General features: G+C 41.6%; 1 protein-coding gene across 7 annotated transcripts in view; it reads left to right on the top strand.

Annotated features, from left to right (window-relative positions):
- LDB2 (LIM domain binding 2) overlaps positions 1-22,587 on the top strand; it is a 406,071-nt gene that overhangs the window by 136,334 nt on the left and 247,150 nt on the right. For all 7 annotated transcript variants that reach the window (XM_082631218.1, XM_082631219.1, XM_082631216.1 and 4 more), the window contains exon 2: positions 3,796-3,898. In XM_082631218.1, the coding sequence (XP_082487344.1) occupies positions 3,796-3,898 (103 nt within the window). The remainder of the gene's footprint in view (positions 1-3,795; positions 3,899-22,587) is intronic.

Genomic DNA, 22,587 nt, shown 5'->3' with positions numbered 1-22,587 from the left:
AAAGCCAATTGATTCTTTGTTTGTGTATAGTCACCTGATATGACCTTCTCCTACCAAAACTGTCCTGACATTTCCTGAGACATTGACTCATCTCATGCTCCATTATAGTTAGTTTGAATCAAATGTCATCCCCCCTTCTTGGGTCATTACTCCCCCTCCCCCCTTGATTTCTGCCAACACACACTTGTCTGGGCCCCGTGGAACCTGTATGGCTACTCATAGACAATTCTCCCACCTCCTTACAGCCTGAATCCTTTCTTTTCTCCTAGTGACTTCAGATCAGCCTGGATTCTCCCTGGGCTTTTACCTTCCACTAGTCCATTTTCTAGCAGACGTGCTAAAAACCAGGAATTAGATGACAGGAAAATGGAGATAGAGGAGCTGATCTAGCCACTGGACCTTTGAACAATTAGCACGCCAAAAGGAGTTGAGCAATTTCCATTCAGTTTTCACTGTGTTGTAGACAGGTATTGTTGCCAAGTAAACGGGTTACAAATAGTTGAAGTGATTTGGAGACAGGCTTGATATATAAACTTTTGTTTGTTTGTTTGTTTGTTTGTTTTTGCAGTACGCGGGCCTCTCACTGTTGTGGCCTCTCCCGTTACGGAGCACAGGCTCCGGACGCGCAGGCTCCGGTCGCGCAGGCTCAGAGGCCATGGCTCTCGGGCCTAGTCGCTCCGCGGCATGTGGGATCTTCCCGGACCGGGGCACGAAACCATGTGCCCTGCATCAGCAGGCGGACCCTCAACCACTGCGCCACCAGGGAAGCCCTATAAACATTTTTTGATGTAGAGTTCTTTAGAGCGTGGAATGCTTCATCCCTTAGGAATGGTGTTAAAGATGGTAGATAAAGGTAGGAAAGGGGCATTGTATTGATCTTTACTGTGTTCCAGGCACTCTGCTGGGCACGTTACAGCCATTAACTTATTGAATTTTCACATCTACCTTGCAAGATAGTTATTAATGTAACTGTTGTTGCATCTACTGTGAAGATAGTCATTACTGTTGTTGTTATTATTATCATTATTGTTATCCTTAATTTCCAAGTAAGGAAACAGGGTCAGGGAGGTAAAATAAGCTGTCCAAGTTCACATAGCTGGGAAGAGGTAGCGTCGGGATGAGTCTCCTCTGAGGATTGCCCACAGGACGAATTCCACCAGTGTTGTAATACCACCTGCCCTACCGCATGGTGCCGGCCTCTTTCTGGGTGTGAGTCCTGGCAGTGGGACAGAGAGGAGCTGGAAGAGAAACCAGCCTGAGACAAAATATGCCCTTTTCCATCTCCCTTCCTTCTTTCTGAACCCTAGCTCTTGCCTTCCCAAGGACGCCAGAGAAATGAGTTGGCAGAGACCGGGGCAGATCTCAGATGTCCAATAGTCCCAGTCCCTATATAGGAATTCTGAAAGCGTTTCCCCCCCTTTCACTTTCTCTCTAATATCGTATTACATGATTAAAATATAGTTCTGGAACAATCATTCCTTGAACTGGCATTTTGACACCACACGTAATAACTATTATGGCATGAACGTGAGTATTTTAAAAAGCTACATGTGAACACCAGCTCTGCTGTTTATTGGCCGAGTGGACTTGGGCAAGTTACCTTCACCACCTGATCCGATTCTGCAGTTGTAAAACTGGGATGATAACGTGAGCAGTTCCAGCCAGTCACTGAACAGCTTTCATTGAGTAATACCATGGCCTCATCACCGTCTGGGGCCTGGGAGATGGAGAAGCAGGCAAAACACAGCCCCTACTCACAAGAAACTGATACTGTACTGACAAGGGAAAAAAACAAAACAAAACCAAGAATCGGGGTGGTAATGACGAGCGAGTGAGAAAACGTATATAAAGTATTTAGAACAGTGTTTGGCGTGTGGTAAGCGCTCAATAAATGTTAACCATTGTTCTTTTTCCATCCGTATAGCAATTTGAAATGAAAAAAACCCTGTGTATCCAGGCTCCCAAATAGGGTTTCTTGCCCCAGCTGCTTCTTCACTTCCAGGCCCACTGATTTTTCTAGAAACTCTGACAGTTTCCAGAGCATTGAGGCCCTGTGTTGTGGTCTCAGGTGTGGAGCGAGGCTGTCTGTTCGATGCTCAGTCGGCTGCGCCCTGCCAGTGGGTTTGAGCCCTTTGAGGGTAGAGACCAATCTCTTATCCTGCTGTGTATTCTGAGGGCCTGCACGTAATAAGTGCTCAATAAACATTTGTTTCTGAAGGGAGATGGGAGGGGGGTATTTTGTATGTGGAGTCATGATATACCCCTGGATGGTTTTTTTTTTTTTTTTTTGCGGTATGCAGGCCTCTCACTGTTGTGGCCTCCCCCATTGCGGAGCACAGGCTCCGGACGCTCAGGCCCAGCGGCCATGGCTCACGGGCCCAGCCGCTCCGCGGCATATGGGATCCTCCCAGACCGGGGCACGAACCCGCATCCCCTGCATCGGCAGGCGGACTCTCAACCACTGCGCCACCAGGGAGGCCCCCTGGATGGTTTTATATTTACTGTATTCTACTAAGAAAAGTGTTGGCTTCTGGTGTGGCGATTGGGAGGAGGCCAGAGAAAAAGAGACAAGGACATTCATTTGTCTAAGCTTCTTCTTTTCTGAAAAGAGGAACAGCATCATTCTTCAGTGGCCCCTTATTTATTCCCGTTGGGACTGAAGGCTTGTTCCCAGAGCCTGCCAGTGACAACAACTTAATGTTATCATAAGCAGAACAACTTAATGGGAGGAAGAGAGGCTGGTGAGACCTTGGCCGGGGCCCCAGGGTGGGGGCCTTTAAGAGAGGAGCAGTGGGCCCCTCTGTGTCCCTCCCCCATCTGACAGGCAGCTGGGAAACATCTTGCCCTGAAATCTGGCACTAACCAACAATTCTCTGGGAAAAGATTGCGCTTGAGAATTTGAGGGTAAATCGAGCACTATACAGAGAATGAGGCCCAGGTATGATTCCCCCTTTTAAATGTAACACTTTGCATAACCCTCCTAATTCCCTGTTAGAGGAGGCCCTTCCCCTGCCCTTGAAGCTTAGCAATGATTTTAATGGCCTTCAACTGGGCCAATTTCAAATTATTTTCTGGATGAGCAAGGGAAACATTCAACCCAAGACAAACAAACAGAGTTCATGTGGATGGTTTGCATTCTGCTTAACTATTCTGTTTTTAATAACTGATTTAATAATGAGCAAGTGATTGCCTGTAATCTTAAACCAATCCTCAAGAACAATCCATATGCATGTGATGGTCGCTTGTGCACAAACTCATCTTTCTACATGAATCCATGTAGCAATACCTGTATCTTTTATAGGGATATTTGCATAGAGGAAGGCTACAAGCCACACACAACTTTCTTTTTTGAATAAATTATTGTTAAAAAATGTACTCTCCTTAACCTGGTTGTAATATTGTGCTTTCTGTTTGTAAAATCGGACTCCTAAATGAGCAAAGAGAAAGAGAGAAAAAGCTGAATGCATTTTACATTAAAAGCAAACCTTTTTCTTAAAAAATGTCACATTGTGCTCCAGAATACGTTTATTAAATCTCCCCAAATATGTCCTCGAGAATTAATTTTCATTTGCTTTGCATTAACTCATTTATTGAATTGGAATTCAGTCCTCATTTGAGGCAATGAATCTGAAGAGTGACCACACGCCTGCCCACACCCCTTCCAAAGCACCCACACACATATGCTAAGTCCCAAGCCACCGATGACTGGATTTTTCTGCCTTTTTCCCTTTTCTTTTCCCCTTTGAGATATGTTTCCACTCTTGCCTGTTAAATAAATGATCTGTCTTTTTGCAGGATAGCGACAACCTCTGGTGGGATGCGTTTGCCACCGAGTTTTTTGAAGATGACGCCACATTAACCCTTTCCTTTTGTTTGGAAGATGGACCAAAGCGATACAGTAAGAAAGAAGTTTATTTTCTCTAATATTCCCTCTTTTTGCGCCCGTAAGAAAACCACAGGGGTCTTCAGATAATAATACAGTGCTGACAGGCTGACAATAATCCCGGCCTCCTGCCTCTGATCAAGGCACTGTCACCGGGTGGCAGCCCGACTCGGCAGCAAGAGATTTCCTTCGAGGTTTAGGATGTTTGGGCATTTGCCAGTTTAGAGAGCGAGGCAAATGTGAACCAAGCCCCCCCAATGATAAGTGGTAGCTGAACTGTGGAGGCTTGCCATCCATCTCTTCCCTACGACCCTTCTTTATGCTTGACAACACTTCACACCCAACGTTCTGCCTCTGAAGTTCCCTTTAAAAAAATATCCTCACAATCACTGTATCAGCTATATCCTTCTAATCCCCTCTTATCAATTATCTCAGGTATTTATTTGACAAGTGCTATGTTTTCTTGGGGGCGGGGGTGGCCACAGCTGGTGGCCACACTTTGGGATGCGTGTTGACAGAATTCATAGCTCCTTGTCTTTCTGGGGAGTGATAACTCTGTAAAGATCCTCAAATTACAGCCTGTGGCACCTTAGGTAACAGCTGATCTGTCCTGATTAGGTTCAGCCAACTTGTCAGAGATCAGATTTGCTAGTTGTGCTGTAAGACCAAGAGGCATAAACACGTCAGCACAAAGACAATTAATGTCCAGTTAGATCAGAGAGAGATGCGTTTTCAGAAATCAGGGTTGCACATGTGAAGGGATCTGTCCGTCAGAGGGTAAAACATCCCAAATGTGTCAAACACGGAGCTGATGATGGGACCAACCACAGTATGTACAAATGAGTCGGTCCAGAGCATTGAGTAAATGATAGGTAATAGCACTCTTGATATACACAATGAAAAGATCTGATTGTTGCTAAATGTATTTCAAAGCCACTAGAGGACAACCAGTGCTTTTTTTTTTTTCCTTAATTTTACAGGACTTTAGATAACTTAGTATTTGGATCTATTGTATGATGAGTTGATTAATTATGCTAATAAATAGATGGTGATTTTGTAAAAGTGGCAAACAGTGGAAAGCAGGACAACTTGCTCAATTGAAACTCATTGCTGGAAGCATCTCTTTAGATTTGTATATTGTGGGCTTTCAGAGGCTGGGACATTTTTAATAAATATTTTGGGTGAGAGGGGCAGCTAGTGTGCCAAACAAGGGGCTTTTCCAGAATGTCTTTACATTCAACATAATGACACCTGTTGCAAGCACTGGCAAGACCACTTTATCAGGGGTCCTGATGAGCTCACTCGCTTTCTGTGTGTGGGTGCTCCCAAGCAGCCTCACACCCTACAGAGTGGGAGAGTCGGGTACAGAAGCTGCCGTTTCAGAATTCCCTAGGAGATAAATGAACTTGGTAATCCAACAATTACTCTCTCCCCAAAAGCCCGCCGGATCAATGGTGAATAATTTCGAACCAAGCAGTCATCCATCCTCGGAGTCTTCTTATTTTTTTCTGAGGCATAAGCTCAGATAACTTCAAGTTATCATTGTTTTATGTTCCTGTGCTGTGTGTGTGTGTGTGTGTGTGTGTGTGTGTGTGTGTGAATCCGTCAGGGTCTGCTCGGGGAACTAGAATTACTAATAAAACAGATTCTCAATCTTCCTTCTGTCCACCCCTGACCCCAACATCATTTGGGGGTGAGGCATGATCAGTGCTTGTTAAGATCTTTTATTCATGTACAGGAGTAAATGCCTGACTACGAGCCATTGTTGCCCAGGTTTCTTTGTTTCTCTGAACCAAAATATTTCCCGAGCGGCGAAGAGAAACAAAGATGATCGACAGTCTGGAGCCCAGTCTCATCAGCTGCTTTGCTGACAGCCTGGTGATGTGCACACGCTGCTGATGTGCGGGCAAGTGACAGCTGATTGACAGCCTAGGACCGGGAGATAGGGAAGATGAAGGATGCTTAGAATGCCTGACGCACGTGCTGTTTATGCAGCGCTCCAAGCACCTCGCGGCCACCTTAACCCATTCACGGTCCAGGCACACTGTGCCGGGTGGGCAGGGAAAACACACGCTGGCCCTGGGCTGGGGCTGCAGCACTTCCTGGAGACCTTGCAGGGAGCTGAGAGCTTTGTATTTCTGAGGAGGAAAATAGGACTTGGCTATTACATTTATGTATGTAAAACATTTCCCCATATTGCTTTCATTCTAGGTACCAAGAAATATTCTAGATGAGGTTTACTTAACCCTTACTAGAAAAATCTTTTCCTTCTCCCTCCCCATGTCTACTTTTTCAGAGGGTTCCTCTGGCTCTAAGAGATCTTATCTCTAAGCTACCGTAAATCCTGTAATATGTATTTACTTGTTTATTTGTTGTCTGTCACCCCCTATTAGAGTGTTATCTCCCTGTGCACAGGGGCTTTGTTTTATTTATTGCTGAATTCTCAGATGAATACAGAAACTTGCACAAAATAGGTACCCAGTAAATATTCATTGAATGAATGATTGAAGGAATGAATGGACATTTGGGGAAAAGTTTATATGCTGGCAAAACAATCCCCATACCGACATCCTTGGACTTACTTAAATGGGAAGAACACAGTCCAAAGTGCTCTGCTGGTGTTTTCAAATAAGCTCTAGGATATGGTTGGATCTATTTTAAGTTGCAGGGGTAGGGGGGACTCAACATATAATAATTCAGGAAATACTTATGTTGGGGAGATATATTACTCTTCCTTTCAGAAAGTTCTTCTGTATCACTCTTATTTCTCCACCCACCCCAGTCCCTGCTCTCCTGATGGGACTGGGCACCCTCCCCAGGTGGGATATGACTGGGATTGCCTATGGAGACTACTGATGTCTTCCTAGAAGACCGGGGTGAGGTTTATGTGGAGAGGGGCCAGACAGACAAGGTTACTGGACCATGTAGTAATTGGGATGTGTATCCCTAAGGCCATGTGCCTGCCCCTGCCTTGTGGGGCTTCATGAAGTGTTCCCCCAGCAGCTGGAGAAGCCAACAGTCCAGGGAAGTGGTTTCTGCTTGGGTTAGGTGGAATCTCAAGTGGTGAAGAGGGCCAGGGGTAAGAGATTCCCTCTCGATCAGCTGATCTGTGGTTAAAGACCAGTAGAGCTGAAAAGTGTCTTTCTGGAAATGGACCCTTCCTTGGTCCGCAGAGCCCCAGCTGGTGAGTTATTAGACCTCAGGTTGACCGACTCCGGAGTCGGAGATGGGGCAACCCTCGCCATCCTAGCCCTACACCTCCCACAGCTAAGAGGAAAGAAATGGATTCGTCAATTCACACATTCCAAGGAACATAAGTCACAAATAATTACTGTCTTATTTGATAGAGAGGGCAAGGCAAGCAGAGGAATGGGGTCTCAGCCCTCTGCACACTTATTTTGCAATTCTGAGTCCAGCGTGGTGTATGATTTTCCTTCCGCATCTTATACAGAAGCAACCGTTCTTAGGTTGCTTGCTCACCATTAGCTTCAAGCGAGGATTGATTTTCCTCTGCTCCTTTTCTGGGTATGTGGTGGAATTGTGCCCCACAGTCTCCCTGCTCCTGATGACCAGCACAGAACATTTTGGGTAAAGGTACTGGTAACCGCCTCAGGAAACCTAGGCCATGTCCAGGGCCACACTGGCCATGTTCTTCATCTGTTGGAAATACATGGTTCCCAATTCATTCAGGAAATATTTCTTTGTGGGGAAAGATATATGGAGAGAGTCCTTCTGGGACTTCCCTGGTTGCGCAGTGGTTAAGAATCTGCCTGCCAATGCAGGTGACACGGGTTCGATCCCTGGTCCAGGAAGATTCCCACATGCCGCGGAGCAACTAAGCCTGTGCGCCACAACTGCTGAGCCTGCGCTCTAGAGCCCTTGAACCACAACTACTGAGCCCATGTGCCACAACTACTGAAGCCCATGCACTTTAGGGTCCACGTGCCGCAACTACTGAGCCCACGTGCTGCAACTACTAAAGCCGCGCACCTAGAGCCCGTGCTCCTCAACAAGAGAAGCCACCACAGTGAGAAGCCCGCATACCACAATGAAGAGTAGCCCCCACTCTCCTCCACTAGAGAAAGGCCTTGCACAACAATGAAAACCCAATGCAGCCAAAAGAAAAAGAGAAAGTTCTCCTGTGTCCCATGGCGTTGGAGAGGCTGGGAGGCTAATCAATATAGTAGAAAGCTCACAAGAGTTCAGTGTGAACATTCTTGGGTCTTAACCTGTGCTTGTACTGGTAAACAGAGCCTCCATTTCCTTATCTGTAAAATGGCCATAAGACTACCATCACTGGCTTGCAGTGAAAATTAAATGAGATAATATAATCAAAGAACCGTGGAGCATTTGAAGAATGTGGTAGTCAGCATTGACTATTATTATTGATAACAATGCACGACCTTGGCATCACTACAGCTTCTGTGCATTGGAGAAGCTTGCCATTGGCAAGCGCTTATCAAGTACGTAGAACTTGCTGGGCAGTGGTGAGCCTACAGACCCTTCTGATGGGCAATTCCTGCTGAACTGCAACATTGAAGAAATCACCCTCTCCCAGGCTTTCAACTGCAGAAACCCACTGTCATCACTGGTAAGTGATGTGCGAAAGGAAGGGAAGGGCAGTTGAGAATGTGTGGGTTCTGTGCTTTGGGGGCTAAAGACTCCAAACACTAAACTATGTCCAGGTTGGTCTTGCTTTGGAAATTGGGGTGGGGGGAGTTGACATAAATACTAAAATGCCATCTTATTTGGGGGCACTTCCTATTGGCTTTTTTTAAGGGAAAGGTGTGTGGTTCAGGCAGGGATTCCTGGTCTGAAACCTGTGTTCAAACCCAGCTTTGTCTTTTACTGCCTGAGTGATTTGGCCTAAGTTGCATTCTAAGCATCAGTGGCCTCATCTGCAAAGTGAGGGTTTGATGAGATGACACGTAAATTTCTTAGCAGAGTTTCCAGTGCCTGGAAAATGCTCCATAAATAGCTGTTGTTATTCAATTGAATTCCAATGAGCATACCTCAGCCTCTAGATTGAGATCCAGGACAACTCAGATACAATCATCACTAATCCTTTAAATATTGTTTGTAATTTGAGGGTGATGGGTCCCAGTGATTTTCCATCTGACAACTGTTATTTCATCTTGAGTTTCACATTCTTTCTGGAATAAGGATTTCTGGCAGAACTACACACCTTTATAGTCACATGAGCCAAAGACTATTCTTGTTTCCTCTGTGACTGCTGGGGGTTCATTTCACTGTCCAAAAGCAGAAAGTTGTTTTGGGATATGTCATTGCTCTCCAAGCTGTTCTCTTCTGTTTTCCTTAGTCATCAAGTCCCATTAGATATTTGAAGGACTGCACATCGGCCCCTCTGTGGAGCCGTTTCTTCACAAGATGCTTCTCTTTTACATTTTCTCTCCTATTTCCCATTTTTTCTGAAAGCTCTGATAGCACTGCAATATTGACAAACTTCTTCAATTTTGTCTTGTAATATGTGTTTTTATGTGTGGTGTATTTGGATGTGTCCCCCAAGGAAGAGAAATTCTACAAGGCCCAAGTAACTTGACTATCTCTGGTTACTATTTTTTTTTCCTGTTTTTTTATTGGTTCACCTTGTCCAGCTGTGTTTTTATTGTGCTTGCTATATAGGAATTCTGAAAGCATTTTCTCCCCACTTTCTCTTTCTCTCTAATATCATATTACATGATTAGAAATATATTTCTGGGAAAATCATTCCTTGAATCAGCATTTTGACACCACGCTTAATAACTATTATGGCGTGAATGTGGGTATTTTTAAAAGCTACATGTGAAGAGCGTGCACTACAGCACACGGGCAGAAGGATTTACAAGGCTAGAATCTGTGCCTATGTCTTTTCTATGGATAACACCTCTAAAGAGTCCACCTGAGATCTGGAAATGTACGGGTTTGTGCGGCCAGTGTTTAAAAACCCTTAGCTTCCTCAAGAGACATGTGCCAATTAGTCCAGGGGCTCTTCCTCTATAAAGTAACTTTGTTCCTCTGAAAAGTTTTCATTCCTTTTCTTTTATTCATTTATGGAGGTAGAGATCAAAATCACGGACTCTGGATCCCTTTGAGCCTCTGCTTCACCAGAGCTGTGCGAAGTTAGGCCTTTGACTTGATGCTGGGCATCCTGCCTAGAATTTTTTTTTTTCTTTTGCGGTACGCGGGCCTCTCGCTGTTGTGGCCTCTCCCGTTGCGGAGCACAGGCTCCGGACGCGCAGGCTCAGTGGCCATGGCTCACGGGCCCAGCCGCTCCGTGGCACGTGGGATCCTCCCAGACCGGGGCACGAACCCGTGTCCCCTGCATCGGCAGGCGGACTCTCAACCACTGCGCCACCAGGGAAGCCCCTGCCTAGATTTTCTTAACCTCACTTTCTTTATACATAATGTCTAGGTGATAATAATGCCAACATCATAAGATACTTGTGAAGATTAAATAAGATTAAGTAACATGTACCTTAGCTTAGTGCTGTACACTAAGTGCTTAGGAAAAACACACAATAAATATTTATTGCTTGAATAAATGAATGGATGAATGAATGAGTAAGAGAATGAGTTAAACCTATGAAATGCCAGTCACTTGGAATTAAAATAGAGGATAGTTTCCTTTACTTGTTCCATCATTTAGCACATAGAAGGAAAATCTCTGGCTTTGGGCAAAGCCAGATCAGACTTGTCTTCCTTCTATAGGGAAACCGTAAGAATTTAATGACCAACTGGAAGAAAACCTGATATTATGGAAGATGATGACTTTAAAAAGTCCCAAACTATTACAGCTGTGACACCTGTCTAACAGAGGGTGACGTTTCCATCCCCTATTTTGCTCAGAGAGCTAGGAGCTACTGAATACTTCTCAAGTGCCAGGCACTGTGCTAGGCACCATTGGGCTCTATGTCTTATTTACTAAGGACCAGATGAAAGGAAATGAACTGTGGTTGCATTCAAAATTAATCCCAGAGAAAAGAATGCACCTCCTCAGAGTAGTCCTTGATGGTTAGTTACTGGATGATTGTGGCATCTTTGTTACATAAGGACATAGATGTCTTTGTCTCAGATGACTCTGGAAAATGCTTTCCTTTGCATGAGCTGCACTAATGATTTCTAGAAAGCTCTAGTCTTTGAAATTGTGATTTTAGTGAGTGACCCTCCTCAACAGAATTCTTCATTAGGCTGTCAAGATCTGGAGTAAATTAAGTTAGGACTAAAGCAGACATTCATTTGAAGTTCATTTTTTCCTTCAGTCATTCATTGATTCATGCATTCAGAATGCACTGAATTCTTGCTTTTTGCCAGACATTGAGAGGGATAGTCTTGAGAGGAAGGAAGTTCATCACCAATTTTCTCATTTACTTTTAATTTCATTTTAATACAAACTCTTACCTTAAATTAACATAATCAACTAAGTAACTCAAAAAGAAAATATTCTTGAAATATTAATGCAAAATCTGGGATTAGTTATAAAAAAGACTTGAGAGAAAGCCTACAGCTGATGAATGAACTAACAGACTTCTGAAGGGAAAAAGGAGCCTGAATCTCTTCCCATTTGTGGTTTCAAATTGATGATATCAAGTGCTGCAAATTGGCCATAACGAAAGATTGAGCAGACATCCCATTCACTCATCTGCTAATAAATACCACATGAATAATCACATGAGATAATGGACAGAAAAATGCTTTGAATAAATGTAAAGTGCTATACAAGTTGAAGGTATAATTATCATCATATTTATAATTGATCTTTAGGATTTGGTGACTTTATTTTCCCTTTATATGTCAAGCTGTTAAGAAATCTGGGAGGATTGTTTGATCTCTTCTCATGGGGATAAAATTCATTGTCAAATATGCAGGCTTGAGCAAGTCAGACCTATTCTCAAGAGCTTGGTTGGGAGGTCTGAATGAGGTACTAGCCAGGAAATGGACATCATGTCCATTTTTGAGACTCTGTGTGACTATAATGTCTGTGGGGTCCTGGCGTGTACATTTCCTGACCTTGGCTTCATGGGGTATATTCCTACTCTCATTATCTTCCCTATGGTTCTCAAGCCAAGAAGGCACTACCTCATAGTGGGAAATAGGATAAATGTGGCCAACTTTTCATTATCACAATGATAGGTAATGCTACTGGCATTTATTGTCTGGGGGCTGGAGAAGATAAATGTTCTGCTCAACAAAAAATTATTGAGAAACATCTTACCTGACCCTCTTTACATCCAGTTTACTCATCATCTTGAAGGTAGGGTTGCTAGATAAAATGTAAGTATACAAATGCAATACTTGGGACATATACTACAAAATTATTTGTTTATCTAAAATTCTAAGTTAACTGGACATCTTGTGTCTTTCTTTCTTAAAGCTGGCAGCCCTACTTGAAGGACCCCTGTTCACACTCAAATATGAAATCTTGATAACTGCAGAGCAGCTACAATGGAGTGTGAACATGATACATTACATGGAAAAAACTCTAAGAGATTTACCTGGTCCTGTTCTGCACATGAGTCTTGCCTCTGCTTACATTCAGCATCTGGACTCATGAGTCCCACCTAAAGGATAAAATACCTCATTGGGGCAGCGGGGGAGGTGTAGGCTACATCCTGCCTGAATTTAAATCCAAAGTTCATATTGCAGGCCCTCCACAGTTGACTATGCCACACTTGGGCAGGTGCTGAGCACACATGAGTGTGTAATATCATCTCCCTTAAAGGAGCTTACAGTTTAACAAGGGAGATAGACATAAACAATTAACTCTAATGCAACAGCATCCACAATGAAAGAGTAGGGCAAACAAAGTACTGTGGGATATAAAGAAGGTGATCAAATCTGCTTCCAGGAGAAAAAGACTAGACTGGTGAAGACTTCTTTCTAACCTAAAACCCTTTTGTTTCTTAAAGCTATGACAGAAAACACCCTACTGCAGTACCTTGCAGATATAAGGTTTTCAGTAAATATCTGTGGACTGAATAAATGATGCAGCACTGGTAAATAGTATAAGTATGACCCAAAGGAACTGATTATTTAGCCCACAGGCACATTATTGAACATACGGCTTTTCCTATGTTTTAGTAATTTTCCACCATCACAATCTCCGGTTGTAGCAACTCATTTTGTGTTATAGAGTAATAGAAATGTCACAGAACAATTTGGAAATTTGTCCACAAACAGAACCAAGACTGAGACTTACATTTAAATACCAAATCAAAATCACATCTACCCAACCTACAATAGTAGGACTGATTGTTTTGTTTTGTTTTGTTTTTCCTTTAATGCTTTGGGCCATGGGTTAGTAGAGTATTTCACTACATATTCTGCCAATTTTCCTGGTAAGTACAATTGTGTCATTAAATCTCATAGAATAAGCAGTCTTCAGCAACCATACATAAATCTTCTTATTGAACAGATCTTATTGGACATAATTTCAGTTGAAACATCTATGTATTTATTTAACCTTTCTCAAGGACTTTCCATGTGTCATCTTTCTGTGCCCTGGTGATAAGAAGATGAATGAGCAAAATCTCTTGCCTTGGAGGAGCTAAAGGTCTAGTGAGCTATTGTTTCTAGGACTTGACTAGTAGCATATCTTAGCCAGATTTTTTCTTATTGATGCTCTCTGCCTCTGTTTATAAACCTGTTCTTAATAATGCTCACCACCACATTCTGAGATTCTATATCCAAATGTATGATTGATATCATTTTTAACATAAAACATTTGGAAAAATCAGGGTTAAGCTGAGATGTATGCAGTATTTCCTTTGTACAATACTGGTTTGTGAAATTCTTGTTTCACGGCATGAGCTGATTGAAGCATCCTCCCCACACGCCTATGTTTAGTTTAATCTTCACTTTTGCTTTATGTTTTCAGGTTGTGAATGCACCTTATTTATGCATATGGGGTAAAATAAAGCATTTGTTGAAGTCAAGTTAAATTAGCCTTCTTCTACAACTATATTAATCAATGTTCATGTGGATTTCATTAAGAATATAGAGGCTCAGTGACAAAATCACCCGTTAGGGTGTGTTTCATTATTTACTGTTTAATCAAGGTGGTTGTATTGGAGTATTTGAACTCAGGAGCTTGAAGAACTTGGTACCTTCATATACTTTGCTTTTATTATTCATTCCAAGAGAATCAGCTTCACCCAACCATTATAATGTGCTTATTTACTTTTATGAGGTTGGTCCTATCCCAATTAATGCTACCTTTACTATATTCTTTGATGAGAACTTCCCTGATGCAACATTATCTTTGGCTTTTCAATAAGTCAGGAGGACCTGAAATTGACAAAAATTGATACTAATAATCACTCTGAAGATCTGTTGAAGGGAGAAGTAAGGTCACCTAGGAGCATGGTAATAAAGCCATTCCCTTTTTATGAGACAATTTCTCCATATTATCTAGAGCAAATAGAGCATTGCATTATTTTTACAGACTTTTCTAAAAATACGTGTCTTACTTAGTCCTGCCTTTGAATTATATGATTTGCAATTTGTTTGTCTTTTTTTTTACTTTAAAAAATACATCATTTGCTATGCCAGAATGGGTTAGTTACACTGAGAACAATGAAGAGGTAAGAGTTCTTCCAGAATCTAATTATGAGGTAAGCCTAGTCAGTAATGCTTGGGAAGGTATTTCCTCACAGGCATACATGGTATCTCCATGTTACTCTCATATTCCAGATAAAAAGCAACCACTTAAGATGTTCTCAGTAAAAGACAATTTGTGTGTTGTTTCAGAATTAATGCAAGCTTTGAATATATTCCAAAAACTGAAGTTAGTTACCTGAGAGGTGTATTTGTCCAGGTAAAATTTCCCCTGGAAATGTTTGTCATGTCATATATGTGAAGGAGTGCTAGCAGTTGATAAAGTCAGCGACACTCTTCAGTTTTCAACTGAGGCATTTAGGACAGTTCAACTTTCAAGCTTTAAAAAAAAGTTAATAATAATCAACTTTTTTAAGGTTGCCTGCATAAAATAACTTAATGTTCCCATGATTATTTGCTTCTCTTCAATAGGACCATAAGAGAAATGATAAACGGTGTTTGACTGATTATGTAAATAAACTGCTAATTATATCCTTTATAGTTCTCCACACTTCTAGACACTGTACCTGAATGTATTTCCTATAAAATGCTTTAGTACTTAGTCCTCTATTATTTTTTTTTAAAGATGGGCCCAAAATCAGTAATTATGAGCATTATTATTCAGGTTCACAGCAGTGCGGCTGCTATTCTTCACTTGATAATTACCTTGTTAAACTAATGTCAGATCAGCACCAGGCCTTAGTTAAGAAAGTGGTCTACGAGCCCTGTGCAAGCAGGCCCAGCTGTGAAAATATTAAAAGGTTTATTAAATCCAGACACCTCTTCAGCATTGCCTCACTGACATTAGTTACGGAAGTTCTAAGAAGTTGCATATTTCTCATTAGATGTTCATAATATCTTTCCTGAGGTGCCATGAATCTCTTGACAGTTGGTGCTTCCATTGTATTCTCCCCATTCTCAGCTCTGGGCTTTGTTGCCAACTGGGCACTGTTTAATTGGCATGATCTCCACTCAGAGCCTCCAGGAAGCACAGGGAAGAAGACCCATCCCTAGGGAAACGAGGAAGCCCTATGAGACTGTTTCTCTTCCTACTTTCGCTGGTTTTGAATTCCAGTTTTATTTATTATTTCTTTCCCTTTGGAAAGGAAAAAAAAATCAAGATCCTCCACTATTAGCTGTGGTTTTGTCTAAAAAAAGACACAGTTACAGATTCCAATTTTTAGGCCAAAATAAGTAATTCTTTCTATGATCTTCTAATCTGCAAAAAAGTCAGATTCTTAGTGGATTCTTGTCTTGGTGTTTTTCGAATGTGTCCAACAGTAACCTCCTGGATTGGTTAATGAGTTTAAATGACAAACATTCTGATAATGCTTTGCAGTTTATAAAATCCTTCCACAAATCAGGACCATCTGTAAGCTAGTGGAGGGAGAAGACAACCTTATTCTTCTCTGGAGCCTCAGTGCTTGCCACTGTAAGGGACGAAAAGGGGGCCCGTGGTTAACATTTGCTGAGCAGGATTGGGTGGCAGTATCTCATTCCATCCTTGCTATGAGCCCAGAGCAGGTATTATATTGACCATTTGTACTGTAGAGATGAAGAAAGTGAGGCTCAGAACTCAGAGACTCAGGACTCAACTCTTCTGCCTTCAATACCCATATTGTGGCCCCTTTATCATCCCATTTACCAGCATCTTTTTTAAACAGTAGAGAATCTTTAAATTTTACCTGTTTGGACACGAAAAAAATCTAACCTCTTACTCTAAATTCTGGAGCCTTTCTCCCTTCTCTCTTCATCCACTCTTCCCTGAAATAGCACAAGTTAAGGAGAATTAGTTCTTAATTGGCGAATATGTATCCCCAGCATATTTTTCTCTTCAAGTTAAGTGCAGATCACTTCAGTCCTTCCAACATTGCTGCCTCAAAGCTGACATTTATAAATTTTCTTTTTCAACGCAGTATGGGATCCTCCATATGTCTTCCGCAATAATTATCTATGTTTTCAGGGAATCTAAAGATTTATTTCCTTCCAAGTCCTTGTTGCTGGCATTTTCTCCAAGCCTCCAAAACTGCCAAGAGATGAACTTCAATTTAGAGGAACTGTTACATTTGTCATTGTGAATTTGCTAAACTTTGGATAAATTTGAAGATTTATGCTTATTCCCAAGGGGGCCCTGAGACTATCTTTGAAGCTCAGAAAGTTCACGCTTGACTTCCTTTCTGCTGTTCTAAGTAAACAAGTCCTTAAATCTGTGCAGTCTCCCTGCCTGGGCTCTGGGTCTCTGTCATTGTCTAAACCTGGACACGTTTGTACTGCCAGGAACTCAGATGTGACTCACTTCTAGGTGTGGGGAAGGAGTCTTTTCCTGGGCTCGTGCTGTGGAAATCACACTCCATCTATATCTCTAGGATGATCCAATCAGAGAGGACCTTTCAGTAACCCCTCACTTTAATAGCCCCGGCCTGTGAGACAGACAACCTTTAAATTATGACCTTGTCCTGCGGTAACCGCATGACCTTGATTGTTATACCCAATCTCTCTGAGCCTCACCATTTTCATCTATAAAATTAGCATAAAGTCTATCTGGCCACGGTAGGATGGTATTTATAAATAATATACATACAGTCCGTGATACATGAGAGTTTATCAACAAGTAGTAACTATTTTAATAGTTATTGATAGATAACATACTAAGAAGTTGAGTTGTCTTTGACTTGTTCAAGGCAATTGGCTAGATTGTGATAGAGCCAGGATTGAATTCAAGTCTCTTGATTCTTTATAAAACCTAAGACTCCACTTAGTGACTAGCTAACAGTTCTATACTCCTTTTTTTATTGAACAGAGTCTAGAAGTAACATGGTTTATAGGGACCATATATGATTTAATTTTGTTCTTTGGATCATCTTTAAAGTCAGAGTCAAGTGCAATAGGAAATGTCACTAAATTCTTTGAATTCAGTGCTGTGCAAAAAAATGGAGATCATCTGTTGACTAGGTGTTTTAGTTTTCTGTTGCAGCATATCAAATGACCACAAATTTAGCAGCTTAAAAAAGCACATATTTCCTATTTCACATTTTCTGTGGGTCAGGAGTCCAGGCACTAGCTAACTGGATCCTCTGCCCAGGGTCTCACAGGGCTGAAATCACTGTGTCAGCTGGGACTGTGACCCCTTCTAAGACCTAGGGCTGTTGGCAGAATTCAGTTCCTTGCAGTTGTAGGACTGAAGTTCCTGCTTTCTTGCTTGCTGTTATCTAGAGACTGTTTACAGGTCCTAGAGGCCTCCAACTGTTGCCCAGCACATGGTCCCCTGCACACATGGAAGCTTGGTCTTTCAAGGCCAATGGGAGAATCTCTCCTTTCAAATCTCCGACATTAAGGACTCACCTGATTAGGTCAGGCCCACCCAGGATCATGTCTCTCAATGAACTTAATCTGTTTAAGGACTTTATTTACATCTACACAATCCCTCTGCCAGCTTATGTAACATAATCATGGAGTTATATACCATCAGTGTCACAAGTCCTACTCACACACAAGAGAAGGAGATAATAATGCAGAGTGTGTATACCAGGGGGTGAGAATCTTGGAGGGGGTCATCCTAGAATTCTGCCTACAAGGGAAATGAGACAAGTACATAGTTATGATATAAGACTTCCTGGCAAATGTCATCAAATAAGGTTAAAGTGCCCTGTGAAGCCCAAGAAGACAGGTGATTTACTGCTAGGGGGCTTGAGAGGCATGTCAGGGACAATGGGTAGGGTTTGGGTAGGAGGAGGTTGAGGTGAGCAGGGACAGTGAAGAAGGAAGAGAGTAGAAGAAGCACATCCTAAGGGAGGCAAAGAAGGTATTTGGGGAAAAAGGTTCATTGTTTGGTTTGGCTGGAACTTGGTTCTAAGGAACTGCTCTGTGGTTTTTAACAGACATGAAACTTATAGGGAATGTGATGAGTACTGACTGATTCCATGAGTGTCTTTTGCTTCTTAATATACTGGCTCATCAAGAAGGGAAGATTCTGGCCTGGCCATGTGTCCTTTGTTTGTAGGGCTCTGAATCCTCCCTCTGGTGACCCTTTAGGACCTTAGAAAAGTTGTTTCTACAGGTTCAGTGCTGTAAGTTTTTGTGAAACCAGCTGGAGCTGGCTGGAGCTTAAAGAACCCAAGACCATGTCATGTAAGAAAACAGTGCTCTTACTCATTCATGTGTTTGTTGAACAAATATGTACCATGTTCTCCTGTGCCCTTCCCTCTGCTTTTGCTCAGGAGATGCAGTAAATAAGACAGCCTTGGCTCCTGCCCTCATGAGGTTTAGAATCTAGACTCCAGACAATTCTTAGATTATTTAGGCTTTAGATTGTCAAGGGATAGAGAGCTAATAAAGACACACTCATTATGAATTAATTTCAGTTGTGATAAGTGCTATGAGCAAAATATATGGGATGCCATGAGAGCGAATCAGGGGCTTAAACCAATCTCTGCGGAGGTGGCAGTGGAGGTAGCAGGGAGGGTGTCAAGATAAACCTCTCTGAGGAGGTTATAAAGGGTGAAAAAAATCTCAGAAATAAATGTACCTTGGAGAAGAGACAAATTAAAGTGAACACAGAGTTCTCATGTATCTCTTGGGCAAACATGGTAAAGAGGTTTTTAGATTTGAGATAGAATGAATCAGCTTGGATGCTTTTCTTGTCTTTTTCTACCTGGGGTACCAGTGCTCATTCTTCAGAGCCCACCTCTCTCCCTAGTTCCCTCCAGAGGCTCGATTGCTCACTTCTCTCTGTGCCTGTGACATGTGACAGACACATCCATCGTGCCGTGGCTCTCATAGTTCATGGTTGTCTGCTTACACAATGCTTGGCTGGAACCTCACTGCCGATGTCCTCAGACAGTGATTACATCCTCTTCATCTTTTCATCACTTATACCTAATACTTCACCTGACACCACAGTTGGTACTGAATGGTATTTGTTGAATGAATAAACCAGAACTAGTTGGAAGTGATGAACGTAACACGTTGATAGACCACCATGCCTTAAAAGAAATACCTTTCCAAAAAATCAGTTTTCCAAAGAGAAACATTCTGCCTCAGAATGAGAGGCAGAACTCACCATCCTTGGAGGTGACAAAAGTCCTGTAAATCTGGGTATATGAATCATATCTAAAATAGAATTTGAAAAACTTGATTATAGTAATTATCAAATTATGTTTTTGATCCTGATTACTTGAGAAAGTTGATACATTTTTTAAAGGGCTGAATTTAGGTCCACAGGTAGCGTTTCTGGTTTTTTTTTTTTTTTTTTTTTTTTTTTTTTGTGGTACGCGGGCCTCTCACTGCTGTTGCCTCTCCCATCGCGGAGCACAGGCTCCAGATGCGCAGGCCCAGCGGTCATGGCTCATGGGCCCAGCCGCTCCACGGCACCTGGGATCCTCCCGGACTGGGGCACGAACCTGTGTCCTCTGCATCGTTAGGCGGACTCTCAACCACTGCGCCACCAGGGAAGCCCCACAGGTAGCCTTTCTGATTGGGAGAGTCTTTCCTGGCCGTGTATTTCTGAGATGTGCTATGCATTTTTGACTCATTACAGAATGTTACATTTAGGATAGGGAGGATAAGATTTTTTTAAGTATAAATATGATACATAGATTACAGTAAGGAGATATTCCAAGTTGTCATTAGGACAGAAAATCCTGTTGAACTATGAATGAAAATATGCCTATAGGACAAACGGACAGAGTAATTCTATTCACTTTGTATAGAAGAAAAATGCTTATTTGTATACATCAGTAAAAGTCCTCCACAACATAATTCTCCAATGGTAGAGACAAGCCTAAGGAGGGGGCATGCCCTAGAAGTCCCTGAGTTATATTAGGCAAGTACCACATTAGCATGAAGCAAAAATCAAACTGATGCAGAAAGTTCAGGAGTTAGTGCCTGGCATGCTGATTTTAGCAGCCGGAAGGCCAAAGGATACGGAAGAACAATCAAAAGAACAGCTCACACTATTGGAGGCCTGGTGGGATTGATCCACGGGCAAAGAACAAAAGATGTGCAATGTAACTAAGTGACTAATAGCAGAGTACGTGTCGTTTGAGACACCTCCAAGCCTCCAGGGCTCACGAGTGACCTGTTTAGGGCAGTGTAAGCAGGAATATAACCCAAAGCAACAAGACAAAAGAAGAATTTAAATAGCTGGGAGTCTGCCAGGAGAAGAAATGAGGAAAACTGCCTTTTGGAGGCTCAAAAACAAAGCTGATTTCTTTCAAATAGGAGATGTCCTGGTTTAGTGCTCATAAAACAAAACCAAAAAATATTTATTGAGACCACACCATGAAATCTCTGGTAGCTCTTTCCTGTTTCCAATTCCAACTTTAACATTTTAAGTTTTTTATTTCCACTGATCATACGTATTGAACCATGTAATCGCATGACTCCTTTATTTCATGTTCAAGGAGCCTCCCTCATTTAATCCAAGTAACGAACACATCCTTTTCCAGTGCATTTTAAATGATTAAAAGTAGGAACATTTGAACTCAGATATAAAATGCAATCTACTTCATTGAAAAATAGTTTGTTTATATATTGATTGATTTATTTACTTTTGTTGAAGAATAGTTGGCATACAATGTTATATTAGTTTCAGGTGTACAACATAGTGATTTGACATTTATATATGTTACAAATTGATCACCACACTAAGTATAGTAACCATCTGTCACCATACAAAGTTACAGCAATATTATTAGCCATATTCTTTATGTATTTTGTAACTGGAGGTTTGTACCTTTTAATCCCCTTCACCTATTTCACCCAACCACCCATTCCCCCTCCTCTGGTGACCACCTGTTTGTTCTCTGTAACTATGTGTCTGTTTCTTTTTGTTTTTTTTGTTCATTTGTTTTGTCTTTTAGATTCTCCATATAAGTGAAGTCATACAGTATTTGTCTTTCTCTATCTGGCTTATTTTACTTAGCATAATGCCCTCTATGTTCATTCATGGTGTAGCAAATGGTAAGATTTCCTTTTTTGTGGCTGAATAATATTCCAGTGCATATATATATATTACATTTTCTTTACCCATTCACCCACTGATGGACACTTAGGCAGCTTCCATATCTTGGCTGTTGTGAATAGTGCTGTGCTTCATGAAAGGAGTTTCAGAAACTGATAGAGGGGTCAAGATTCAATATCCTGGAGGAAGATTGTTTTGGCAGTCCCTTAGACTGGTTTAATTAAAGAGACCCCATGTAGAAGTTTCATCTGGAAAAACTGGAAGACAGTCTGTCTCTTTCAATCTCTCTTTCTCTCTCCATTTCTATCTTTCTCTTTCTCTCTTTTTAAAAATTAACTTTTAATTTCTTCTATCACAAAATTTTGGGATAGATATTCCAAAATGATAGGGATTTTCCAATTTAGAAGAATTGGCTCCAGAATATTTAACTGCCTCCCTCCATCAAAAACCCCAAATTACTAGAACTATCCCAGCCTGCACTGAGAAGATTTGCATATTCTGTAGGTAAACAGTCCATGATAAAATTTTATTCAATATGGGACAACAAATGTTATTTCATCTCTTCACATATTCATTCATTCTACACTTAACACTCCTAACTTTCATTCATTAATTTGCCAAATGTTCTATGTCTCCTTGTACTTAATATATACAAACCAGATTTTCACTTTCCTCTTTGGATACCTCCAGTAGCCTTAAATGTTTTCATTGATAATGTGAAAATGAAAGTGTGCCTTTCCATTTGACATGAGTAAGTGTGGATTTTGTACAGCAAGATACAAATTAATTTTATGTCCTTTAGGAATAAACATCAAAAGTCACAAAGACTAGGTGAGAGCTTCCAGTCTTGGGTAATGTGTTTTATGATGGCTGAAGAAAAATCATTTCCAGTGTTCAACGTTCATTGTGTTTCACCAAGTGCTACCCCCTCACCTCTCCTTCCCCCTCCACCTCCTTCTCTTCTACTTCTTCTTTCCTCCTCTTCTTCATTTTTAAAAATATAACTGCATTGTTATTATTTTGGTCTCAGGATAATGAAAGTTGTACCATCCCTTTTGGCGGTAGGCAGATAGGTGAGGGGCAGTGGTGTATCCAATGACAGAGATTGTGAAATCCCTAATCTTTGTTTTCCTGATATTCTATCTGAGTG

The sequence above is a fragment of the Mesoplodon mirus genome (assembly GCF_964341445.2).
Source record: "Mesoplodon mirus genome assembly, chromosome: 2".
Taxonomy (NCBI): domain Eukaryota; kingdom Metazoa; phylum Chordata; class Mammalia; order Artiodactyla; family Ziphiidae; genus Mesoplodon; species Mesoplodon mirus.
This window is presented reverse-complemented; position numbering and strand designations above follow the sequence as displayed.